Here is a 24,160-nt window from a genome sequence, read left to right on the forward strand (position 1 = left end):
TGGGCAGGGACAGGGGTCTAGGGAGGACTGCGCTTTCCACCTGAAGCTCTCAGAGAGCCAGGTGGAGGCTGCCCAGGACACAATCCCAGACACGGTGACGCTGCAGTCCTGCCTTGGCTTCACCTGAGAGCTGGGTTCTCTGGAGGAGCAGAGGCTCTGTCTCCGTCCCATTCCCATGTCAGGGGTCCCTCCATCAAGGCTTCTTCCTGTCGGGCTGAGCCTGGCAGAGCCTCCGAGCAGGGGCTGGAGCCTGAGCTCTGTCCCCAAGACACAGCGACCTCTGAGGAGCACAGGGGGGACTGCTGGCCACGGATCCTGTGCCCTCCTTGACCAGGGGTCGTCAGACTGTGAGGACACCCGAGGTGGACCCCAGAGACACCATCCTTCTTTCAGTTTTACAAAGAAAGAGTAGTTGAAAAATCTTTGATCACCTTGAACAATGGAAAAAACAAAGGAATAAATATTCATTTGGTAAAGTAGAGCGTGTAGGATTGCTAAATAATGTTGGATCAGCCCTAGAGGGAGAAGTGAGAGGAGCGAGTCCCAGCCTCTCACTGTTTCCTTTGTTCTCAGGATCGGGGCGGAGCCACGAGGAGGAGGAAAGGTGGAACGTTTAGAGGTATGGTTCTCCCCATTCAACCTGAGCTCTCTGAGGTTGACCCTTCCTGGCCTGTCCATGAAGGCCAGGTCCATGATCTCTGATCCTGATCTCTGAGGATGTCACATCAGACACTAAACACTGTGCCTCAGCAAACAAGACATCTCAGTGGCACAAGGGAAGGCATTGAGAACTGAGACTGCTCTCAGAGTCCCTACCCTGTGCATGCATGGGTACGAGGCGGAGATGGACCGGGCAATGAGTGCGACCCAGTGCACTTTGATATGACAAGTTGAGGAAGAACTACTGGTTGCTTGCAGTCAGAACTTCCACCTATTCTTACATCCTGAGTGGTCACATTCCACTTTGAGGTCACCAGTGACATCTGCATCTGCACTTTGTGTAGCACTTTCAAGATTTCTTTACTCACTTATTTGAAAGGTGGAGTGGCAGAGACAGGAGGACAGAGAGAGAAAGAGGTCTTCCATCTGGTGTTTCATTCCCCTAATCGTTGCAAGAGACGAGGCTGTCCAAGGCTGAGACTAGGATCCAGGAACTTCCTCCAGGTCTCCCACGTGAGCAGGAGGGAATCAAGTACTTGAGCCATTATCTGCTGCCTCCTGGGAACATTAGCAGGAAGGTGGTTTGGCAGAATAGTAGCCAATATTTGAACTGTCATTCTGATAATGAGATGTGGCCATTCTAAGCAACAGCTTAAACCACTGCACAGGGCCCACCCAGTATGTTTTTTTTTTTTAAGAAGTTTATTTATTTGAGAGGTAGAGTTACAAAAAGTGAGAGAGAGAGAGACAGAGAGAAAGGTCTTCCCTTCGTTGGTTCACTCCCCAGATGGCCGTAATGGTCAGAGCTGCGCCTAACTAAAGCCAGGAGCCAGGAGCTTCTTCCTGGTCTCCCATGTGGGCACAGGGGCCCAAGCATTTGGGCCATCTTCTGCTCTCCCAGGCCACAGCAGAGAGCCGGATTGGAAGAGGGAAAGCCTGGACTAGAACCGGCATCCACATGGAATGTCGGCGCCACAGGCAGAGGATTAACCCTCTGTGCCATGGAGCTGGCCCCGTGGCTGGTGGTTTTCACCATCACAAAGGATAAAATAGGTGGAAAGACTTTTGTTAATGGGTCCACATACACATGTGACTTTTGTCAGTATTATTTTTGACCACTTGATCTTGCTGCCTACTTTGGGAATTTCAGAGATTTGTGACTCACAGGGCTCCCATAAAGGAACATCTATAGGAACTCTGTGCACATGCATACTACATATAACCCACTCTCCTGGCTTCCCAGGTTGGAGACCTCACAGGAGAGAAGCAGAGGAGAGAAGGAAGAGAGAGAAGGAGAGAAGGAAGCTGTCTTACATTCTGAAAAGGTGATGAGCCTTTCCCTTTCCTGGTTCCTTTCATAGCTTGCTCAATGCATTCCAGGCTATCAGTGCAAAGCCTTCCCTAGTTGTATGGAGGGGTATGTGACTAAGGTTTGGGGAGAGGTTATCAAGTGTATTCCGAAGTCAAGGATGTGGGACAGTGTGCAGGGCTAGCAGGATCTGGATCTCCTCAACCCCCAGCAGGCCCTCCTTCCTCTTTGTGGTCCGGGCTACAGCTTTGTGTCTCCTGTCTCCTGCAGCTCCCTGGGCCACCACCATGGCAGCACACCTTTCCGTCACATGTTGTGTCCAGACCTCTCCTGTGAGGTGTGTAACAGAACAACAGCCGAGATCCAGCAGCTGCTGCTCCAGGGGTCCCTGCAAGATGCTGCTTCCTTGGAGTGTTTTTCACCCTCCTCTGATTCTATGATCGAGTCCTCAGTGAGTCTCTCCTCTAACCTCTCTGCAATTGCTCTGGGAGACCCAGTACTATCACTTGTGCCTGAGTCCTCGCCACCTCCTTGTTCAGCTGTCTCATCTAACGAGGCCACCTCCTTTGAAGACTTAATTTCCCCCTCAAAGCTGGGTGATTTCCTGCCCCCAGAGCCTACTCTACACCCAGATTTCTCATTCCCAGAGGGGTATTTCCCTCTGCAACCACTTGGCATTCCCTCATCTCCACCACCTCATAGCTCGGGAACAGTGACTCAGGGGGATAGCCTTAGTGGACCGTCCACTCACGTGCCAAAAAACAAAGATACTCACTCTCCTAACCTGGCAGCATTGGAAATCTGGCATCAGGCTCATACCAAGGACTTGTCCACCCCAAACTTGGCACAAGGGGATGCCAAGCAAAGTATTCTTGCCCTCCATTCACCCAAGGAATCCACTGGGGTTGACTCTGCAGCCAACATTTTAGGTACTGGTAATTTATTATTTATCAGCCCAGATGCCCTGGCACTCCTAGAGAGACAAGTCAAAAAGAGGGGTGATTCCCTGATACACAGCAAACAGAAAAACAAAACAGGATCTTTTCCAAAACAAGCGAGGCCAGACTTTCTGCTTCAATCCTCAGGGAAAATGTTACAGTCTATTCCTGATAAAAATGACTCAGCAATCCCTCTTCCTTTCTGGAGCAGAAAAGATAAACCACAGGAGCTGCATATGCACCGGCAGCCTCCATATCCTAAGACTTTTGAGGACCATCTACAGGAAAAACGTATCCAGCTCTCCTGGGACCACCCAGCCTTGCAACATAACTTCCTGTGCCCTGCTGGCCTTGTCTCAGATGGTTGTTCATCAACCTTCATCATCTTCAGTAGTGTGTATGATACCTCCACAGCCCAGGGGTCCTCAGCACTTCCTGCTCCCCAGGCCCAGGAGTCCACAGCACTTCCTACTATCCAAGCTCAGGAGTCCACAGCACTTCCTACTATCCAAGCTCAGGAGTCCACAGCACTTCCTACCATCCAAGCTCAGGAGTCCACAGCACTTCCTGCTCCCCAAGCTCAGGAGTCCACAGCACTTCCTGCTCCCCAAGCTCAGGAGTCCACAGCACTTCCTGTGCCCCAAGCTCAGGAATCCTCAGCACTTCCTGTTCCCCAAGCTCAGGAATCCACAGCACTTCCTACTATCCAAGCTCAGGAACCCCCAGCACTTCCTGCTCCCCAAGCTCAGGAGTCCACAGCACTTCCTACCATCCAAGCTCAGGAGTCCACAGCACTTCCTACTATCCAAGCTCAGGAGTCCACAGCACTTCCTACCATCCAAGCTCAGGAGTCCACAGCACTTCCTACTATCCAAGCTCAGGAGTCCACAGCACTTCCTGTGCCCCAAGCTCAGGAATCCTCAGCACTTCCTACCATCCAAGCTCAGGAATCCTCAGCACTTCCTGTGCCCCAAGCTCAGGAACCCCCAGCACTTCCTGTTCCCCAAGCTCAGGAATCCTCAGCACTTCCTGTTCCCCAAGCTCAGGAACCCCAAGCACTTCCTGCTCCCCAAGCTCAGGAGTCCACAGCACTTCCTACTATCCAAGCTCAGGAGTCCACAGTACTTCCTGCTCCCCAAGCTCAGGAGTCCACAGTACTTCCTGCTCCCCAAGCTCAGGAGTCCACAGCACTTCCTACCATCCAAGCTCAGGAGTCCACAGCACTTCCTACCATCCAAGCTCAGGAGTCCACAGCACTTCCTACTATCCAAGCTCAGGAGTCTACAGCACTTCCTACTATCCAAGCTCAGGAGTCCACAGCACTTCCTACCATCCAAGCTCAGGAGTCCACAGCACTTCCTACTATCCAAGCTCAGGAGTCCACAGCACTTCCTACTATCCAAGCTCAGGAGTCCACAGCACTTCCTACTATCCAAGCTCAGGAGTCCACAGCACTTCCTACTATCCAAGCTCAGGAGTCCACAGCACTTCCTGTGCCCCAAGCTCAGGAACCCCCAGCACTTCCTGTTCCCCAAGCCCAGGAATCCTCAGCACTTCCTGTTCCCCAAGCCCAGGAATCCTCAGCACTTCCTGTGCCCCAAGCTCTGGAACCCCCAGCACTTCCTGCTCCCCAAGCCCAGAAATTTCTAGTATTTCCTGCTCCTCAAGCTCAGAGATATCTAGTATTTCCTGCTCCCCAAGCCCAGGAATCCCCAGCATTTCCCAAACCCCAACCTCTGTTGGAGCCTGAGATCCAAACTCAACTGCTGTCTCAAGCTGTGCCCCAACCTCAATCCCAACTTCTCAGGGAGGACCAACCTCAGTCCTTTCTCCCAATCCTGCTGCCTTTGCCTCCACCTCAGAAAAATACCTGTGGAGTGCATTTCCTTGGACTGCAGAATGAGGCAGAGTCTCTCACACCATCTGAAATTCAATACCTGGAACATCACTTGTTGAAGAAAAAGCATGAAAATTTGTGGGGTATACCCTCCGTGGTCCTTATGTCTCAAGGAGCTTTTTGTCCTCCGGCTCCAAACCTGGCCTTGGCGAGCCAGCGCTTCAAGGCCCATGTTCCGATCTCCATCCTTCCTGGAGATTTTCGCCTGAGCAGTGAGGTTCAGGAGAAGCTAGAACACCACCTTCAAAACAGGATCATGCAAAACCAGTGTGGCTTGCCCCGCAGGGTCTGTGAGTCTCTGTCACGCGTTAACATTCGGAGTGACATTTCGAGGACACCCAAGTCAAAGAGCCATCGGGGACCCTCAGGGGCCTATTTGTTTAAGGATCACAGCATCAGATACGCAAAGGATTTGAGACTGAGCCAACCTGGAAGCTTCAGTAAGAAGACCTTGGAAATGCTTCCTCTGGGAAATGATGTAAGGAAGTCCCAGGGACATTTTCGGGACAGCGGTTCACGCAGTCATCTGATGAGCGACTCAGAGAGGTGCTCAGGAGAGGGTCTATGGTATGATTCTGAGGAAGACCCAGCAGGTCACCTCATGTGTCTGTCGGGGGATAATTCAAGGGCCTCAGGAATAAGCCGAAATCAGAAAAAACTTACCAATGCCCTGGAAGCCCATTTTAACAAGAAAGTTGTGGAAATCCATGAGAGTCACATTCCTAGGACCGTATATAACTCATTGTATTCTACTAGGCAGCCATGGCCTCTTCCTGAGAAATCCTGTAGTCAAGTGGATAGCAAAGATTTGGCCCCAGTGGCGAGTGTAGACAGCAACATCAACACCTCCTGTGAGCTTTCTTTCCTTGGTTCCAGCCAGCAGAAGATGCTGGAAGACCATATACAAAATTATCTTGAGAGGATAATGTGGGGCCTTCCTGAAAAAGTCCTTGAAACCATAGAATTCTTCAAAATGAAAGAGGAGCCATCCCAGAGCGTTTGCCCACCCAACCTTCCCTCCTCAACCAGCTTTATTCCCATGGCTAATTCCCAAGTGGGTGTCTCCAGACCCGTTAGAGGAAGCTCCATGTTTTTGCATGGAGACAAAGTGAGAAGAAAAACATCTGTCCCTAGTCGAGATCATCATTTTCGTGTCACCTCGCCTGTGTGCAAGCCCTATAGAAGAGGCTCTCTAGCTTTGCATGGAGACAAGGTGAGAACAAGAATCTCTTTCCCCTGTCTGGAACGGCAACCTCCTGCCAGCTCACCTGTGTGCAGGCCCAGTGGAGGAGGCGCCAGAGTTTTTCATGGAGACAATGTGAGAGCAAGAATCTCTTTCCCCTGTTTAGAACAGCAGTCCCCTGCCAGCTCACCTGTGTGCAGGCCCTGTGGAGGAAGCCCCATAGCTTTGCACGGAGACAATGTGAGAGCAAGAATCTCTTTCCCCTGTTTAGAACAGCAGTCCCCTGCCAGCTCACCTGTGTGCAGGCCCTGTGGAGGAAGCCCCATAGCTTTGCACGGAGAAAATGTGAGAGCAAGAATCTCTTTCCCCTGTCTGGAGCAGCAGTCCCCTTCCAGCTCACCTGTGTGCAAGCCCTGTGGAGGAAGCCCCATAGCTTTGCACGGAGACAATGTGAGAGCAAGAATCTCTTTCCCCTGTCTGGAGCAGCAGTCCCCTTCCAGCTCACCTGTGTGCAGGCCCTGTGGAGGAAGCCCCATAGCTTTGCACGGAGACAATGTGAGAGCAAGAATCTCTTTCCCCTGTCTGGAGCAGCAGTCCCCTGCCAGCTCACCTGTGTGCAGGCCCTGTGGAGGAAGCCCCATAGCTTTGCACAGAGACAATGTGAGAGCAAGAATCTCTTTCCCCTGTCTGGAGCAGCAGTCCCCTGCCAGCTCACCTGTGTGCAAGCCCTGTGGAGGAAGCCCCATAGCTTTGCACGGAGACAATGTGAGAGCAAGAATCTCTTTCCCCTGTCTGGAGCAGCAGTCCCCTGCCAGCTCACCTGTGTGCAGGCCCTGTGGAGGAAGCCCCATAGCTTTGCATGAAGACAAGGTGAGAACAAGAATCTCTGTTCCTAGTCTGGATCAGCATTTCCCTTCCACCTCACCTGTCCCTCAGGGGACACTGAGGCAAACCCCCTGTGATAGCCCCCATGGGCGAATAGATAACATTCAGAGATTCAAGGATTGTAGACAGCCTTGTGTGGATAACATCACAGACAAAGCAAGACAGAAACAGGCTGCACTAGGCAATAGATGCAGCCCAGTGGTGTTCACAAGGGAAGATAGAGCTGGATCAAAACCAAGCTGTAAGCAATGGAACTCTAGAAAAAGAATAAAAAGGCTTCAGGGCAAAAAGATGAATTTGGAACATTTTCCCATGCGTAAGAAATCCAGGGGAATACTCATATCAAGGGAGCTCTGTGTTCTCCCATCTCCATGTAGTTACATCTTGGCCAGCAACAAGTCAGAAATCTCCCCAATGACAGGTGTGACTTCGGGTAAGGTAGGAGCTACCCTGCCCACTGAACATTCCCCACCAATATCAGAATCCCTAGATCCTAAACTCTCTCTGCTCTGTGACTTAGAGAGCAGGGAGCATCGCCAGGCTTGCAGCCATCCCACTGACCCGTCCGTTGCATCAGAGGACCTGAAATCTAAGCCTGTCCTGACTCACGCCCGGGGCATCTGCACTTGGCACACAGCACCTTCCCAGGTGTTGCATGTTCATGTTGACGATGCAGCGATCCACAGGGAGCAGATGCAGGAGCCCTGTGTCCCTGTGTGTGCCTTATGGAAGGACCAGGATAAGAATCTCACACCAGGTTCAAAGACAGTAAGCCTTCCAGAACCCCAAACAGAAGAGCTTGGTGGAGGAGATGCAGGACCAGGGTCATCCCAACCCAGAAGGAGGATCCACGGCGCTCCAGATGGTACCTTAAAGGCAAATCTTGGGAGTAAATCTTCCCCAACCCTGTCGGTGGAGGGGCAACCTCCTACTGAAAGCCATTTCAGAAAACAAATAAAGCACTTTCTACAATGGATTTGGCCTAGCAGAAAGCGTGAAGAGCCAGAGAGTTTTCTGGGAAAGGGCAGTACCCTATCATCTGTGCAGAGGATGGGCCTAGCTAAAAATCTAGCTGCCTTCACTTGGAATTCTGAGCCTCAGCAAGTCAAGACGGCCAGTGGGAATGTCCCAGGGGAGAAGCTGGGGCTTGATCCCAGAACAGGTAAGACCAACCACCAAGAGCCCCTTTCCACCCAGGTGAAGTTTGGCAAAACTCAGCACCAGGCAAAATTGCAGACTAGGGTAGTGCCTGTCCAGGGCCATCAGTCCAACCAGAGGACAACATCTTGTAAAGGGACAAGTATCAAGTCCTGCAGCCAAGAAGCTGCGTTTGCTGGCCAGAGTTATCCTGCAAGGAATGCACACAGGAAACACAGAGAGTCCCAGAAATCTGTGCCAGTTAAGGACCAGCCATGGTATCAGAGGCCTCCCTTGGCTGTGTCCCAGAGGAAGCCTGTGCCACGCCCAAGCCCCACCTAGAGGTGTCAAGTTGGCCAGGTGCCTTGGGTTGCCCCTGCCACTGCAAAAGTTGTTGAGAGATTTGTCTCTACCTTTTAAACAGAAAAATTCATCTCCAGTGTTTTCAAGGAGGAAATCTGCCTCCCTAAAATCTTTAATACCTTGTTGAAAATATTGATTCTTCCTAATAAATATTCTCAAGTGAGAGTGATATCTTTTCTGTGTACTTCTGTTGGGGGTGTGGACTTCCGGGATCACAGGGTTTCTGCTTAGGGAAAGGAAGAAGCCAGCTAAGCCCTTACTGTTCACCTCTGGGAGTGTCTGAAAGGTGACCAAGTACCAAGGATGTGTTTTAAAAAAGCCTCTTTCCTCACTGATGAAATTGGAGATGACCTTTTTTCTCAACTTCAAGCTCTTTAATACACATTATATGGCTGCCTGCATCTCTGTCCTCACGGGCTGTTTTTATCCTTTAGCACAATAAACAAGACAGGTTTTCCATATCCAAAGAGAGCCAATGGCAGATGTATTTTTCCAGAACACAGTGGTTCAGTAATATTTGAGAGACTTGTCACCAGAGGTCACGCCAGTGAGTGAACCTCCAGTTGGGAGTATCGGGGGGGGTGGGGTATTGCTGCACTGAACACAGGGCTACTTGTGTATGGGTTCTAGGATCAGAGGAGATGATCCTTACGCTTCTGTAATACAGGGCATGATAATGTGTTTGGGAAGCATACTTTGACCTTATCATTGAGGTTAGGAAAATTGTATTTGGGATGTGATTCCCTACCCTTGGCTTCTTTCTTCGTGCTGCTAGGATGAATGGGATTTGTCTCATCATAAAAGGGTCATCGGCTATCAGTGTTAGGAATGTGGATCAGGTGGACACCTACCTCCCAAGACGAAGCTGAGTGTGAGGAAGAGATGAGTAGAACAAGGGGGCAAATAATCCAAAAACAAGGAAGGTAAAGGACAAACCTGCTGGAGGAACTAAAGATTATGCTCCTCCACCTCCGCCTCCTGATCTTTCCTACCCCGCTCTCCCATTTTCAATTTGACTCAGACACCATTTCCTTGATGCTGAGCTGGGCACTGCAGAGCTTACCAAGGCCAAAACAGTAGAATTGTGCATGAGGCTGTTATTTAGCCACTAAAATTATCTGCAGGGCTGTTGTCAGGCACGGCTTTTTAAAGGAAGGTAATCTGGTTTCATCCTTCCACTGATGCTAGATGGCAAGATTTCACCCTTAATACATCCAGTTCATCTGTTAGGGCACAGCTGACACCTTGGATCTTCATGGGCTTGCTGGAGCCTTGGCAGATCTACCCCAGAACACCTGCAGCTCAGGATCCAGAGGTGAGTTCAGGACTGCATGCCAGGGTTACAGACCTTTGGGAGTTCACAATGGGCCTTCACAGAGGTCATTTCTGGCCAAAACTGTGGGCATAATCACTGTGAAAATAGAGACCACGAGTGACAGTAACTATGCTCGTACTATTGGGACTAAAAATGGGGTGAGTCTCCTTATCTAGCAGTTGAGATTCTGGAACAATGTTTTTCCCAGGAAAACACACACACTCTGTCACAAGAAACACAGAAAATGTCCACTCCAACCCCCTCACTCTATCATACTTCTGCCATCCTGTCCACAGTTGCACCTTTGATCTTGCAGTGCAGAAATAACGCAGTTTCTAGAGAGGTTGTGGGGTGATCAAATGGTGGGGAATGAGTGGAGGACCCCTGGGTCCAAGTGGAAAGTGCAGTCAGTAACCCGGCCTCCCAGTTCCTCCCTTGTCCCATCCTAAGGTACTGTACTTCTACTGCAGGTGGGTTACTGCCGTGACCTAGAACTTCCCACCTCTGCCATGTGAACAGCACAGCACAGCCTCCCACACTTTGACCTCGCCCCCATCCTTCCAGCATGTGCACTCACTGTGTTAATTTCTTTACCCTGGGTCAGTAGTTTTCCCACTTAGTTGTCTGTTCACCAAGCTCTGGTCTTCATTTTCTCCACTTCCAGGAAGACATCATCGTATCTCAGGTAACCAATATTTAAGAAGTTTCATTTGAAATGAGCCAACCCCCTTTCTTTCTCCTGTCCGGCCAAACATCTTATCTCTGTCTTTTAAAGAAGAGCCTTCCTATAAGTCAGAAATCACTACTGGATGAAATCTCACAGTCAAGGGTACTGGTACCGCAGTAAATTCCTGGTGAGCTCCACGACTATGTGAAAATAACTCACACATTCCACAAACGACTAACTACCCTACGCTTTCCCACAGTGAACAAAATACATTACATTCCTTAGTCTATTGTCTTTCCCATGCTGCTCCAATACGTTTTAAACTTTCTGCACTTCTCAGTCTGAGTCCATCTCCATTCCCTCCGCAGATGTGTTTGAGTCATTGTGAACAGAGGAACTGGGAACCACGAGATGGGAACTTCTCATCAGAGCCTTCAAAACACTGTAGCCCTCCCTTCTTTCTTCCTGTTAAGTGTAGGGTTCCTTCCGGGCCCCAACCTCAGAGTAACTGCCTTCCTTGAAATGTCTCTGTTAGGAGACAAGCAAGCACTAGTCCTGATGGACTGAGCCACCCTGTCTCGTCATCCTCCTAGCTCCTTCTGTCCTCTAGGAACCACTCACCACCTCAGCCTCTACATCAGAGCTTCTTAGGGAGTTACGGCTTAAACTGGGGAGTGGGGATCCTTTCCAGAGTCAAGGCTGTCCACACACACATCCCATCCCTTCAGACACCCTGATCCTGACTCCTCATGGTCCGACTCCCTCAAGGTCTCCAGAGGGGATGTGGCAGCTTCCCAGGCGCTGCACATCCATGGGGAGGGAAGGTAGAGCTCACTCAGAAGCAGCGGCAGGGGCTCCAGACCATAATCACATCCTCTAGGAGTGCCAGCCTAAGAACTCCCTCCCACCCCCAGCTGAGGGGAGAGCAAATCCTCTGGACCCACAGCACGAGAGTGTGGATGCAAAGACTCAGGATCCGGGACATCCAGAGCCATCCAGAGGAGCCACCTGGCATAGAACAGGAAGTCAAAAGGGACTTCTGCAACCCTGCCACTCTTACTAACCATGCCCTCCTGAAAGTTACTTCAGAAAACAGATGAAGCGATTTTTAAAAGAATTTTATGTTATTTTTTAGAGAGAGAGGGAGATAGGGAGAGAGAGACAGAGAGAGAGAGAGAGAGGTCTTCCATCCACTGGTTCACAAAGGGCCACAATGACTGGGAGTGAGCCAGTCTGAAGCCAGGAGCCAGGAACTCCTTCCAGGTCTCCCACGTGGGTGCAGGGGCCTAAGGGTTCGGACTGTCTTCTACTGCTTTCCCAGGTGCATTAGCAGGGAGCTGGATCAGAAGTGGAGCAGCTGGGACTCAAACCAATGCCCATATGGGATGCCAGTGCTGAAGGTGGTGGCTTTACCCACTATATCACAATGGTGGCCCCCTGAGGCAATTTTTTCAGTGCATCAGTTCCAAGGGAAATAGTAGGAATTTCCTGTGAAAGAGCTCTCTTTGTGAGCTGTGGGCCTCCTCAAGCCCATGAGCTCATGGGAGCCCCTGGGAAAATTCTAGAGGAGACTCTCCGGTAGGCAGGAACGTGAGGCCTTGCAGTGAAGTCAGAAGGAGGAACTGCAAACCCAGGCAGAACCCCATAGGAGACAACCTTCCCACGGTGGGGTGCCCTCTGACCTGCAGCGAAGGGGAGAGTCATGACCCTACTCTTGCATGCAGAAAGACGTTTATCCTGGCTCCAGGCATCCTACAAGAGTTAGACGCACATCAGACAGGATCAGGCATCCCCAGAACATGTGACTTTGGAGGACCAAGAGTTATTCCACAGTCACCACCCTCACTGCCCAGCCTGCAGGAGCTGGGGACCTCTTCAAGGCTCACGGGCATGCAAGGATGGACGCCAAGAGCCTCCTGCTGCCGATGCTCTTGGCTTAGAGCTTTCCCTCTTCTGTGCAAAGAGAAGACAGTCAGCCATGGAAGGACCACGGGTCCTTCTCTGGGGCTCAGCACTCGGCAAAGCTCTTGTGTGATCACAGCAGGCACAGTGCGGATCCCATTCCATTCCACCAGCTCCTGCTATGTGAACTCAAGAACTCAAGTCAGTCACTTCCATGTTTTGTTTCTATGTACAAATCTGGAAAGTGAGAATGGCTACATGGTGTGGTGCCCCAATCTGTGGTGAGTATCTCCTAATACGCCCAGTGGATGCCTGAAGCTATGGGTTGTACTGAGCCATATGTGTATGTATTCCGTTTTCTCCTCTCCATGCTCACCTATGAGAAGCGTTAGCTAATTAGGCACAAAGATGAACAACAACAACCAATAATAACATAAAACAATTATTAACAATACACTGTAATCAAAGTTACTTAAAATTTACATATTTGGTTCTGGAACTTTCCACATAATATTTTCAGACTGCAGTTGCAACAATGAGAAGTAAAATCAGGGATGAGAGAGGACAATTGTACTTGCTGGGTTGCTGCAAGGCTCACACCGGAAAACAGAATTATGAGAGGCAGGATAGAGCACACAGACCCTTTGCTCAAAATGCCTGCGTTCTTTCTTTGCCACTTGATGGCTGTGTGGCTCCTGGCACGTTATTCTCAGCGTGCCTCAGTGTTCTGGTCTCTAAAATGGGAATCATAATAGTCCCTGTATCACAGGTGCTATGAGTTAATATGTGAAAACCACTGAAAGAGGTGCCTGACATGTTGTTGTTGTTACATGTACAATACCTGCCCTGACATCTGGAACGAAGCACCAAAGTCTTAATCTCTATTTGCATCTCAGTTAATTGCCCTTGACAATTCTCATCATGATTGGAATTCATCAGGCTCCATAAGGAGTCAAGAGGCAAAATGGTGGTTAATTATCTGTTTTTCTCCATCAAGTGTAAACTCCCATGGGAAAGGACCGTGTCCTTGCTCCCCACAGTATTGTCGCTCCCCCTCTTCATGGAGGAACGACACTAAACCCTGCCTAGGCTTCATATCCGAGTCACGGCACCATTATGTTGCTCCCAGTTGCTCCCCACAGATCCCCCTTTCTTTTTATTTTTTTTGGCGTTGATACGCGCCTGTCTTTGGTGCCTCGCGGCACACATTCTGCTCTGCTTGCTAGAGTTGCCCACAGGTGCTTACAAGCCCTACCAATCAGGCAAACCGAATCCGGGTCCTCTCTTCGCCATGTTGTGAGGAGGTTTTTAGGCGCTGATGCGTGCCTGTCTTCGGTGCCCTGCAGCGCATGCTCTGCTCTGCTAGAACTGCCTGCAGGTGCTTACAAGCCCTACCAATCAGGCAAACCGAATCCAAGCCCTCTCATTGCCGTCTTGTGGGGAGACTTATTGGTGTTGATAACGTGCCTGTCTTCGGTGACCTGCAGCTGCCCACAGGTGCTTATTGTCTTACTAATCAGGCAGACCGAATCCAAGCTCTCTCATTGCCGTGTTGTGGGGAGGCCTTATTTTTCTCTATTTCTCTATCTCCGGGCATTCCTATTTCTCCCATTTTACTTCTATCTGCCAGCATTCCTATTTCTCTCATTTTACTTCTAAACTTGTTTCTCTTATCCCCGCGGCTTCCCGGCACCCGCCCCGAGGCTGCTTCTCGGCGCCTCGCCCCGAGGCGGCTTCCCGGCTCTGAGCCGCTTCCCGGCTTCGCGTGCTCTCCGCGGTCTCCACGCCCCTTCGCGCCCGCACCACGGCCTTCACACTATCCCCACGTTAACTATCTACTTGCGCCCCATGTGCTCGCCCCACTTGTGCCCCACGCGCTCTCTCTGCGCGCGGCAGCTTCCGCGAATCACACAGCCTAGCTCACGTTTCTGCCACTGGTATTCAGTCTAAGTTCTCCGGGCTAACCTGGCGAATTCAACCTAGCTTACGTCTGCGCCTTTCGGTTTGGCTTCCCGTCTTTTGCTCCCCGGGCTAATCTGACGGATTCCAAACTAGCTGACGCGTCTCTGCCTCTGGTTTCAGTTTTTCGCCTTTTGCTCCCCGGGCTGACTTGAAGAATTCCAACCTGGCTTACGTCTCCGCCTCAGCCTGCCCCCGCAGCTTCATTTTCCCTAACATTTTTCTCTACCCGGTATGTTTCCTAACTTTTCTTCCAACAATATTCCCCTCTCATTTCTCCTGGCCTCTCCCCACAGTCCGTATCCAAGTCTAAGTTTCTTCTAGGTTTCACTTTCACTTTTGACCTTAGAGATTTCTCCCAGCTTCCCCCCTTGGTCCGTATCCGAGTCTATGCCTAGGCTTTCGATAGCTTCTTCCGGCACCTTTTCTGTCCGGCTTTTCCCTAGGCTCTTTGCTAGTCTCTCTCTCAGGTATTTTCCCACTTCTTCCCGCTTCTTCCCTCCTAGGTTTCCTATCCGAGTCACGGCACCATTATGTCGCTCCCCGTCTTCGTGGAGGAACGACACAGGACCCTGCGCTGTTCTTTTGTCTGCTCGGCCCTCCCCGGGTTTGCTGCTGGTTCTTCCCGGGTTGGCTACCGTCCCTTCCACCTCCGTGGAAGGGCGGTTCCCCCTGCCACTTTCCCCACTTCTGCGGGGGAGCAGCACACCGCCGGCCGGCTCTCTCGGGGGCTGCACAGGTGTTCCTTCAGATAGATGTTCCCTGGTGCATGTTGTCTCTCTCCTCCTTTATAGTCCTCTTCCACCAATCCCAACTCTGCTACCCACACGCCGAGTACGCTGCCCTCCTCCAATCAGGAGCAGGATCAGCTCCTGCAGCTCAGTCAATCAAGTTGGCGAGAGGCAGCTGTGTAGAAGCTGTTTCCTCCTCTCCCAGTGCCATATTGTGGGAGAGCAGATGCATAGAATAAGTCTTAATTCCAGTAACTTAGTCTAGTCCGAGTTGCTCCCAGTTGCTCCCCACAAGTATCTTTGTCCTGAGTACAGCATCTGGCATTCTGCAAGTGAATTAACAGTTATACTCGTGTTATACTCAGTTTGCTTTTTAAACAGAAAAACCAAGACACCAGAGAAGGGAATGGGCTTACTCTTGGCAACGTCATGGGTCTGACAACAAACGCAAGGTCCACACCTCTTCCCTCTGGGGCTCTTTCTTCCCTCTGGGGCTCTTCCGCCCATAGGAGAACATGGTTGCTTTCCCGGTGCTTCCTGTGCGACCACAGCATCTATTAAGATTGCTTCACTGTTGCTCCACTGCCCACCGTTAGGAGGCTTACAAAAGATACGTGGTTCTGGGCTGGAATGCAGGGCAGTGTTCATCCCCTTGGCAGACTTCAGAAGATGTCCTTGTTGGACACGAGACGGCCGGGCTTGGTTGTCTTGGTGGCCACCATGTTGCCTCAGGTTTCAGCACTAGGCCTCCCCTGGGGTGCAGAGATGTTCAAGAGTTAGCCTTGGGCTGGCGTTGTGGTGTGGTGTGTTGAGCCGCTGCCTATGACACTGGCATCCTTTATGAGTGCCGGTTCATGTTCCAGCGGCTCTCCTTCCAATCCAGCATTCTGCTAATGACTTGGAAGGAGGAGGAGGAAGGTTCAAGTGCTTGGGCCCCCTGCCACCCATTTGGGAAATCCCCCCTGCCCTGGCCATCGCGGCCATTTGGGGAGTGAACCAGTGAATGGAAGATACATCCCCCCCTTCTCTCCAACTCTGCCTTTCAAATAAATAAATATTTAAAAAATAAAAGGATTTAGGCCGGCGCCATGACTCTCTAGGCTAATCCTCAGCCTGCGGCGCCAGCTCCCCGGGTTCTAGTCCCGGTTGGGGCACCAGATTCTGTCCCAGTTGCCCCTCTTCCAGTCCCGCTCTTATGTGGCCTGGGAAGGCAGTGGAGGATGGTCCAAGTGTTTGGGCCCTGCACCCGCATGGGAGACCAGGAGGAAGCACCTGGCTCCTGGCTTCAGATCAATGCAACACCAGCCGTAGCAGCCATTTGGGGAGTGAACCAACGGAAGGAAGACCTTTCTCTCTGTCTCTGTCTCTCTCTCTCTCACTGTCTAACTCTGCCTGTCAAAAAATAAATAAATAAAAAATAAAAAAAATTTTGACCTTCACTTATTGTTGATTAAGGAGCTCATCCGAAAAGCTGAGCAGAGGGCTTGCTTCACACACTTTCCTATGCCTGGGAACTGGCACTCTGTTGAGACCATGGTGTTCATTTGAAAATCAATTTAAGTTTGAAATGTATGAAATGAATCCTCAGCTTTATGAGTTTTAATAAGCTAAAGAATTCACCTGAACACCTATAAAGCTTAATGTAGGTTGTTCCTCCCTCTAACCCATATTAGTCCAGGCTACAGGTCTAAACCCCAGAGAAAACCAAGGTTTGGAAGCAGATTGAGAAAGTGTCTGGAGACAGAAGGTAGCATCATGGTAGGATTTCCCAACCATTATCCTAGGCTGGCTCAGCCACAAACTTGCTGTGTGATCTAGGGTAAGTCACCTTCCCTCTCTGATTATCCACTTTTCTCTCTGTATAATGAGGGAAGTGAACTAGAAGATTTTGGGAGTGGCCCTTCCAGCTGCAATGTTTACACTCTTCTCCACGAACTTATGCATGCTTACCAGGTGGAAGACGCTGCTAGGATCCAAGGGTACAATGGTGAGAAACACTCAGATTCAGCCTCATGGAGTGCAAAACGCGTCATCCCCTTAATCCCATACGAATGGAATTACAATCTGAAACAAGTGCTGTCAAGGAAAGTACAGGGACCCATGGGTGCTTATAGCCAGAGTCTATTTCTTCCTGAGAGGAGACCCCTGGAGATGGTGTGTGCAAGATGGGTGGGTGAACGCAGAGTGCAGCTGTGCGTCAGGGGGAAGGAAGCATGCGCAGGGACCCCGGGTGCCTGAGGAAAGTGGGAGGAGCCAGCATGGCAGCAGCAGTGAACGGTGGGAAGTGACTGAGCCAACTGGGAGGGAGGGGCCGGTTGGTCAAGGGCATAGGAGGAGGCATTCAGCGTGTTGGTCTGAATTTCAAGGGCACTGGAAAGCTGCCAAAGCTTTTAAGCTGGGATATGCCGCCATCGAGTTCACATTCTCTGGTTGTAACGTGGGAAACGTACAGGAGTCAAAACAAGGCAGGGAGGCCAGAGGAGAGGTACTTGGGAGAGTACAGGTAAGTGAAGTTGGTGATCAAAAGGCAGAGGGGTTATTGCCCTCTTCATCGTCAGTAATAAGGAACATCAGCAGTGGCTTGGAAACACCTAATCCACGGTGGAGCCACATTCTCCCTCCATCTGTCCACACCAGTGTCCTCCAAACCAGCAGCAGGCCCGTTACAAGCTCTCAGCACCATATCCCTTGCTCCCAGAGCCCTTCCAAAATTGCCATATGTCATCTTGTGCCTGGAGCACATCCAAATTCTCCCTAGACCGTAAATTCCAGGAGCACAGGGCTGCAGCTGCCTTTTTTTTTTTTCTTCCCCTAATATTCTTTTTTGTGCTTAAGAGAGTGCCTGGCACACAGCTGGTGCTCAGCAAAGACTGGGTAAGTGCATGCATGAATGGTAACAAACTCAGCTTCTCTGGCAGAGACCCCAGTGGGTAAGACCATTTGTATAGGGGGAGGAAAGGGAAACCAGCAGGCACAACACACTCGAAGCAAATGACTGAGACTAAATTTTCCATGGGACCTGAAAATAAGGGATAAGGAATACCCTTATGAGGGTGTTTGCATTCTGGTCCCAGCTGAAATTTTTATACCTGGCAGGTGACTCCTGAATCCTGCGCACACCACCTGCTTCACATAGTCACTTCCTTTGCAACTCGATGCATATTTGATGAACCAGTAGTGGGAAATCTTAGCCAATTCACTTAACTTCCACAGACTTCACTCTCCTTCACCCTCACACAGGATCAGCCCAGTCTTCTTCCTTTGATAAGGATCAAGCAGAGAAGACTTTGGAAAGTGGCTAGATTGGCCCAGAGGTAAGCTAGGACTTTCAAGCCCCAGGAGGGGGCGTGTGTGTGGGGGGGGATTAGTGTAATGTCAAAGAGTATGGAATACAGGAGGCTGAAGCTCGAGGAAAAAGAAGGAGGCAAGACATCCAAGCAGAGAGAAGGAGGCAGCAGGAAACGGGTGGTCCAGGTACATCACTTGTCTTGAGGTCTCACTTGTCAGAAAGGAGTGGAGACCTGGGGCAGCCTCACCCTGTTCTAAGGACAGAAATGATGTGTCTCTGAAGCAACCATCAACACTTGTCTGGGCTGGGAGCTCCTGCCTGATTTTGCTTGGTTTTGTCGTCTAGTGTCTGTCCCAAAAGACTGCAACCCCAGACACACTTCCATGTGGGCTCACCGATAAATCCCCCCTCCTCCTTTACCAGCTTGTAGCCAGCTCATGATGAGAGATGTGAAGGACAATCAACTCAGCGCATTGCCCTCATCCATCACGCCTCCCCTCCGTCACCACAGCCAAGCAACCTCAGGACTTTTACAGAAATGCGTGAACACTGTTCCCCAACCAGCGAGACAAGGGCTGGTAAAGATCACCGCATCTCAGAACAGCGTTTTACTTTCTTCATACTATTTGTTGAACTCTTTACTCAGTGTAAGGTTAAACTTGTGAGTATAAAGTTAACTGAAAATAGATCTTTGTAAAAAGCAAGAGCGGGAATAGGAGAGGGAGGAGGAAAGAGGGTGGGAGTGTGGGCAGGAAGAAGGGTAGAGTGGGAAGTATCACTATGTGCCTGAATCTCTATATAGGAAATACATGAAACTTGCATACCTTAAATAAAATCAGAATTTTTTAATAGAAGAGTTGCATAAACACATCAGTACATAGTGGCTTGTCAGCTTTGTCACCTGAACAACCTCATCTTCCTGAACTTCAGTTTCTTCCCCTTTAAAGAAGGGATCATAACAACCTGAGCTTGTAGGATTTGGGTAAAGATTTAATGAGATTATGTATGTCATCCTATTATTGTCTGTTACAGGATATGGAAATAATTAAAAATTAGCTGCTATTTTTTAATAGGATATCATGTAGCCATAAGAAGATATGCATTTGGTGCAGTGGGTTAAGCTGCCACTTGGACACCTGCATCACGTAGTGGAGTACTTGCATTTGAACCTCCACTCCACTTCCTATCCAGCGTGCACCCTGGGAGTCAGTGGGTGATGGGTACTTGGATCTCTGCCATCCACGTGGGAGACCTGGATTAAGTTTCAGTTTCCTGTCGTGGGGGTTTGAAAAAGCACTCAGATAAAGTGCCCCAAGTGGCACCTTTCCCTTTACAATGCCTTCCCAGGTGTGTGACGTTTGCAGAGGTAGTAGCAATTTTCTGCCATAATGCAGAAATTCAGTTGCTATATTTACTAAAAATATCTAGAAGTATATATACCAAATTTGAACAGTGATGGTCTGGGATGATTGCATTACTTGTATTTTTTAACCATTTAAACTTAGATATTTTCCTGCATTTATTGTTATAATGATATGTTTTACTTTCATAATCCTTTGCAGCACCTCTTTTAATCTGAAAAAAATATATACAAACTTTACCTTGGAGGTAAAGTGCATGTTAATTTCTGAAATAAATGCACTTTTGGATCTTATAGATACTCCTTAGGAAAATTTCAGATCTGGGGCCATGAACTTGTGGTACCAGGTTACCAGCAAAAGAAGTTCCTTTCTCCCTTCTATGCCCTTTCCACCTGCCTCCCTCTCCCTTGACCTGTGCCCAGGACTCCACAGAAGGGAGTGGATTGATTCTATCACCTTCATTTTTCTCTTCTATGATCTCTGTAGAACACACAGGCATGATCTATCACACGGAAAGTCCATTATTAATATGATGAGTATTAATATAATGTATACATGTATACATGCATATACACACATACATGTATATTATATGATCTCAGAAAGTTCATGGAATATGCATATTATGAAAAATAATGCACAGATTTCAAATTTTTTCACACCAAAATAAATATATATTTTCTTTTAAATTTGACAGAGAGAAAGAGACATCTCCCATCTGCCATTTCATTCTCCAAATGCCTACAATAGCTCCCGACTGGACCCAAAGTCAGGAGATGGGAACTGAATCCAGGTTTCTCACATGAGTGGCAGGAACCCAAATATTTGAGGCATCACTGTTGCCTCCCAGGGTCTGCTTTAGCAGGAAGCTGGAATCAGGAGCTGGAGCCAGGAAGCAAACCCAGGCACTCCAATGAGGCATACAGGTATTTTAGCCACTAGGCCAAATGCCCACCCCTAAACTTATATTTTAATTCCATTCTCCATGAACGTCTGGGAGTGCTCTAATATATACACATTCATCTAATTCTGCAAAGGAAGTCCATTACAGATGAAGGAAGTGGAGCAACTGGGACAGGACCGGCTCCTGCATGGGATGCCAGCACTGGGTGCAGAGCTTATGCTGGCCCCGAGGAATTTCCACACGGGAGGTTGACATCTTCACGAATCAGTCAGGGCTGGAGTAGATTCGGATCAGTGATGGGACGTCCATTATGTTGTCCATTTTAGGGCTACCTGGATTGAAGCTGCCTTGATTCCTGTACTTTCTGAAGCTTGGTTATTTCTTGTAATTACAGCAGCAAAAGCAACCACAGCGGTTTCTCTTGGTCTGGTGCTATTATTATTAGCACTTAATTTAACCACAGTCAATTTCTGTTGCTAACAACTAAAGAATTCCATCTGAAACAACACTCAAAGCTGGTTTGTCAAAAACCAAACAAGCCAGAGGAGATGACCTGACAAACAACAACAAAAAATGCACAGCGGCTTCCAAGGCTGAAGCCCAGGCTTCAGGATAATGCTCAAAATAGGTTCTTATATATCTGCTGCCACATTCCACACTCCCTGCTGCCCTCCAAATCCCTCATGTCTCCCTCAGGATCTGAGTTTTATAAAAATTTTTTCTTGCACACCTTTTCTCTGATGCCAGCACCAGTGTGGAAGGAACTAAAATTAAGCATAGAGGAGGCCGGTGCCGTGGCTCAATAGGCTAATCCTCCGCCTTGCAGCACCGGCACACCAGGTTCTAGTCCCAGTCGGGGCACCGGATTCTGTCCCGGCTGCCCCTCTTCCAGGCCAGCACTCTGCTGTGGTCCGGAAAGGCAGTGGAGGATGTCCCAAGTGCTTGGGCCCTGCACCGCATGGGAGACCAGGAGAAGCACCTGGCTCCTGCCTTCGGATCAGCGCGGTGCGCCGGCCGCAGTGCGCCAGCCTTGGCAGCCATTGGAGGGTGAACCAACGGCAAAGGAAGACCTTTCTCTCTGTCTCTCTCTCTCACTGTCCACTCTGCCTGTCCAAAAAAAAAAAAAATTAAGCATAGAGGAAGCGAGAGTAAGCATGGAAGGTGGGGGGAATAGTTAGGATCCCATTATACCTACTTGTCTTTCAATCAAAGCCCAATGCCTATTCCTTCATGTCTACCACTGTGTTTTTAAAACTTACACAACGTGGACCTTGCAAAAGCTGGGCTAAGAACCAGACTCCAGGAGGCACCTCATGTCCACATCTGAGAGGTGTGCATATGTGTGCCCGTGTGGTGGAGGCAGCTAACTGCATCAGAGAATGCATAATGATATATTTTCAATCTCTCCTTAGTTAGCAATGTAAGCCACATGTACCCTCTGCAAACACAAAACCATCTACTTCTAACTGCAATTGTACTCAATACAGCAAGCACTAATTCTCCCAGAAGTTTTCCCCACCCACACCCTGGCAACTATACATTTATATAAAAATGTAAGCAATTTTCTGTGCATTTCATCAATTGACTGCTTTAAACACTACATTCAACTTAAATTCTGTCAGTTTGAGGACTCATTAGTATTTTAGGACCATTTACTTATCTGGAAGGCAGGGTTACAGAGAAAGAGGAAGAAAGAAAGGGAGAGAAAGAGAAATAGGTCTTCCACCTGGGTTCACTCCCCCAAATGGCCAGGAGCCAAATATCCAAGATCTGCTCTCCCCCATCTCAAACTCAAATTCTACGCATTATGCCACTGGGTTGATTAAATCCCCAAAGGCTGGGGAATGCAAATGTATTTGCAGAAAAACAGAAATGTCATCTCCCAATATCCCAAAGATTCTCTCCTCCACCTCAAAATCAAGTCTCATGTGTTACGCCACTGGGTTGTTTAACGCTCAGAGGCTGGCCAGTGTTTTTAGTAGATTATTTCTAGTTTTCATGATGTGATGGGGAAAAAAGTTTGAAGCTTTAATTTGAAAATACATCTTTATTCATTATTAGTTTCAGGGAAGAATCAAGCTGGTATTGGTCTTTTCCCTGGAAAGAGAAGAAAAAATCCTTAAAATTATACCCCAAGCTCTGATGAAAAGATGCCACCACTGGAGTTTCAGATGCTAGAAGGTGACCTCCGGCTCTGTTTAAAGTGGACGGGGTCCACTTTTCTTTAAAGCTAGTCCTCTGGCCCCTCTGAGGTAAAACTAAATGCATTATTGCATATGGAAAAGACAAGTTCAACAGACTGCATGGAAAGCTATGATGAAGACTTCAGCGAGAAAGTTGGCTTGTTGGTGACAATAGCTGGCAATAAAAGTAAGCAACTGGGGCAGACATTTGGCCTAGTGATTATTACACCACTTAAGACAGCTTCATCCCACATGAGAGTACTGGCTTCAACTCCCTGCCCCGGTTTCTGACTCCAGCTTCCTGCTCACACATACCCTGGAAGGCAACAGTGATGGTTCAAGTAACTGAGTTCCTGCCAACCTTGTGGAAGACCCGACTGAGTTCCCAACTGCTGTCATTGCAGACGATGGTGGAGTGAACAAGTTGATGGGAGTGTGTTCTCTGCATTCCTTTCTATTTCTCTCAAAGAAAGAAAGAAAAAGAAAGAAAGAAAGAAAGAGAGAGAGAGAGAGAGAGAAAGAGAGAGAGAGAGAGGGAGGGAGGGAGGGAGGGAGGGAAGGAGGAAAAAAACGCAGCAAGTAGTTACACGCATGGGGCTTGGTATCAGCTAGACCTAAATGTTTCCCACAGTGTTGCCGTTCACATACATGGATCAACTGCATAACCTCACTTGGTTTTCATATCTGTGTCCTTGGAAGAAAACACCCTTAACGTTTTGGGCTGTTAGGACAATTACACAAGGTAAAGCACATGAGGGACATAGTAAGCACTCAATAAATGCAGTTAATTTTAAAATAAATATCAATAATCACATTATCTCTTTTTAAGATTTATTTATTTATTTGAAAGTCAGAGTTACACAGAGGAGATGCAGAGAAAGAGAGAGAGGTCTTCCATCCGATGATTTACTACCCAATTGGCTGCAATGGCCGGAGCTGCGCCGATCCAAAGCCAGGAGCCAGGAGCTTCCTCTGGGTCTCCTGCATGGGTGCAGGGGCCCAAGAGTTTGGGCCATCTTCTACTGCTTTCCCAGGCCATAGCAGAGAGCTGGATTACAAGAGCACCTGGGACTCGAACCGGCACCCATATGGGATGCTGGCGCTTCAGGCCAGGGCATTAACCCACTGCGCCACAACACCGGCCCCCACATTATCTCTTTATTTTTTATGTGATAAGATGTATATCTATGGCTTTTCAGTTTCTTCTAGTTTACAGGTGTCTTCCCCGAATTGTAATAGGAGGGGCCAGTGTTATGGCACAGCACCTGCAATGCTGGCAGCCTGCTGGCATCCCATATGGGCAATGGTTCAAGATCCAGCAGCTCGCATTTCCAAGCCAGTTCCCCAATAATGAACCTACAAAAGATGCATTAGTCCTTGGGCCCCCTACACCCAGGTAGGAGACCCAGAAGAAGCTCCTGGCTCCTGGCTTTGGCCTCACCCAACTTGGGCCATCATTGCTGCCAACTGGGGACTA

At 49.1% G+C, this 24,160-nt stretch overlaps 1 protein-coding gene across 1 annotated transcript; it reads left to right on the forward strand.

Annotated features, from left to right (window-relative positions):
* Window positions 1–4,793: 4,793 nt before the first annotated feature.
* Window positions 4,794–8,351, forward strand: LOC149128666 (spermatogenesis-associated protein 31D1-like; the record flags this gene model as incomplete). The annotated part of the gene is made up of 2 exons (XM_089306539.1): window positions 4,794–6,017; window positions 7,311–8,351. Coding segments are annotated over 2 exons (2,265 nt in total), but the record flags the coding sequence as incomplete, so codon positions are not given.
* Window positions 8,352–24,160: the final 15,809 nt, after the last annotated feature.

This window comes from Oryctolagus cuniculus, chromosome 1 (genome assembly GCF_051225735.1).
Source record: "Oryctolagus cuniculus isolate XC-2025 breed Fujian yellow rabbit chromosome 1, ASM5122573v1, whole genome shotgun sequence".
NCBI classification, from domain to species: Eukaryota; Metazoa; Chordata; class Mammalia; order Lagomorpha; family Leporidae; genus Oryctolagus; species Oryctolagus cuniculus.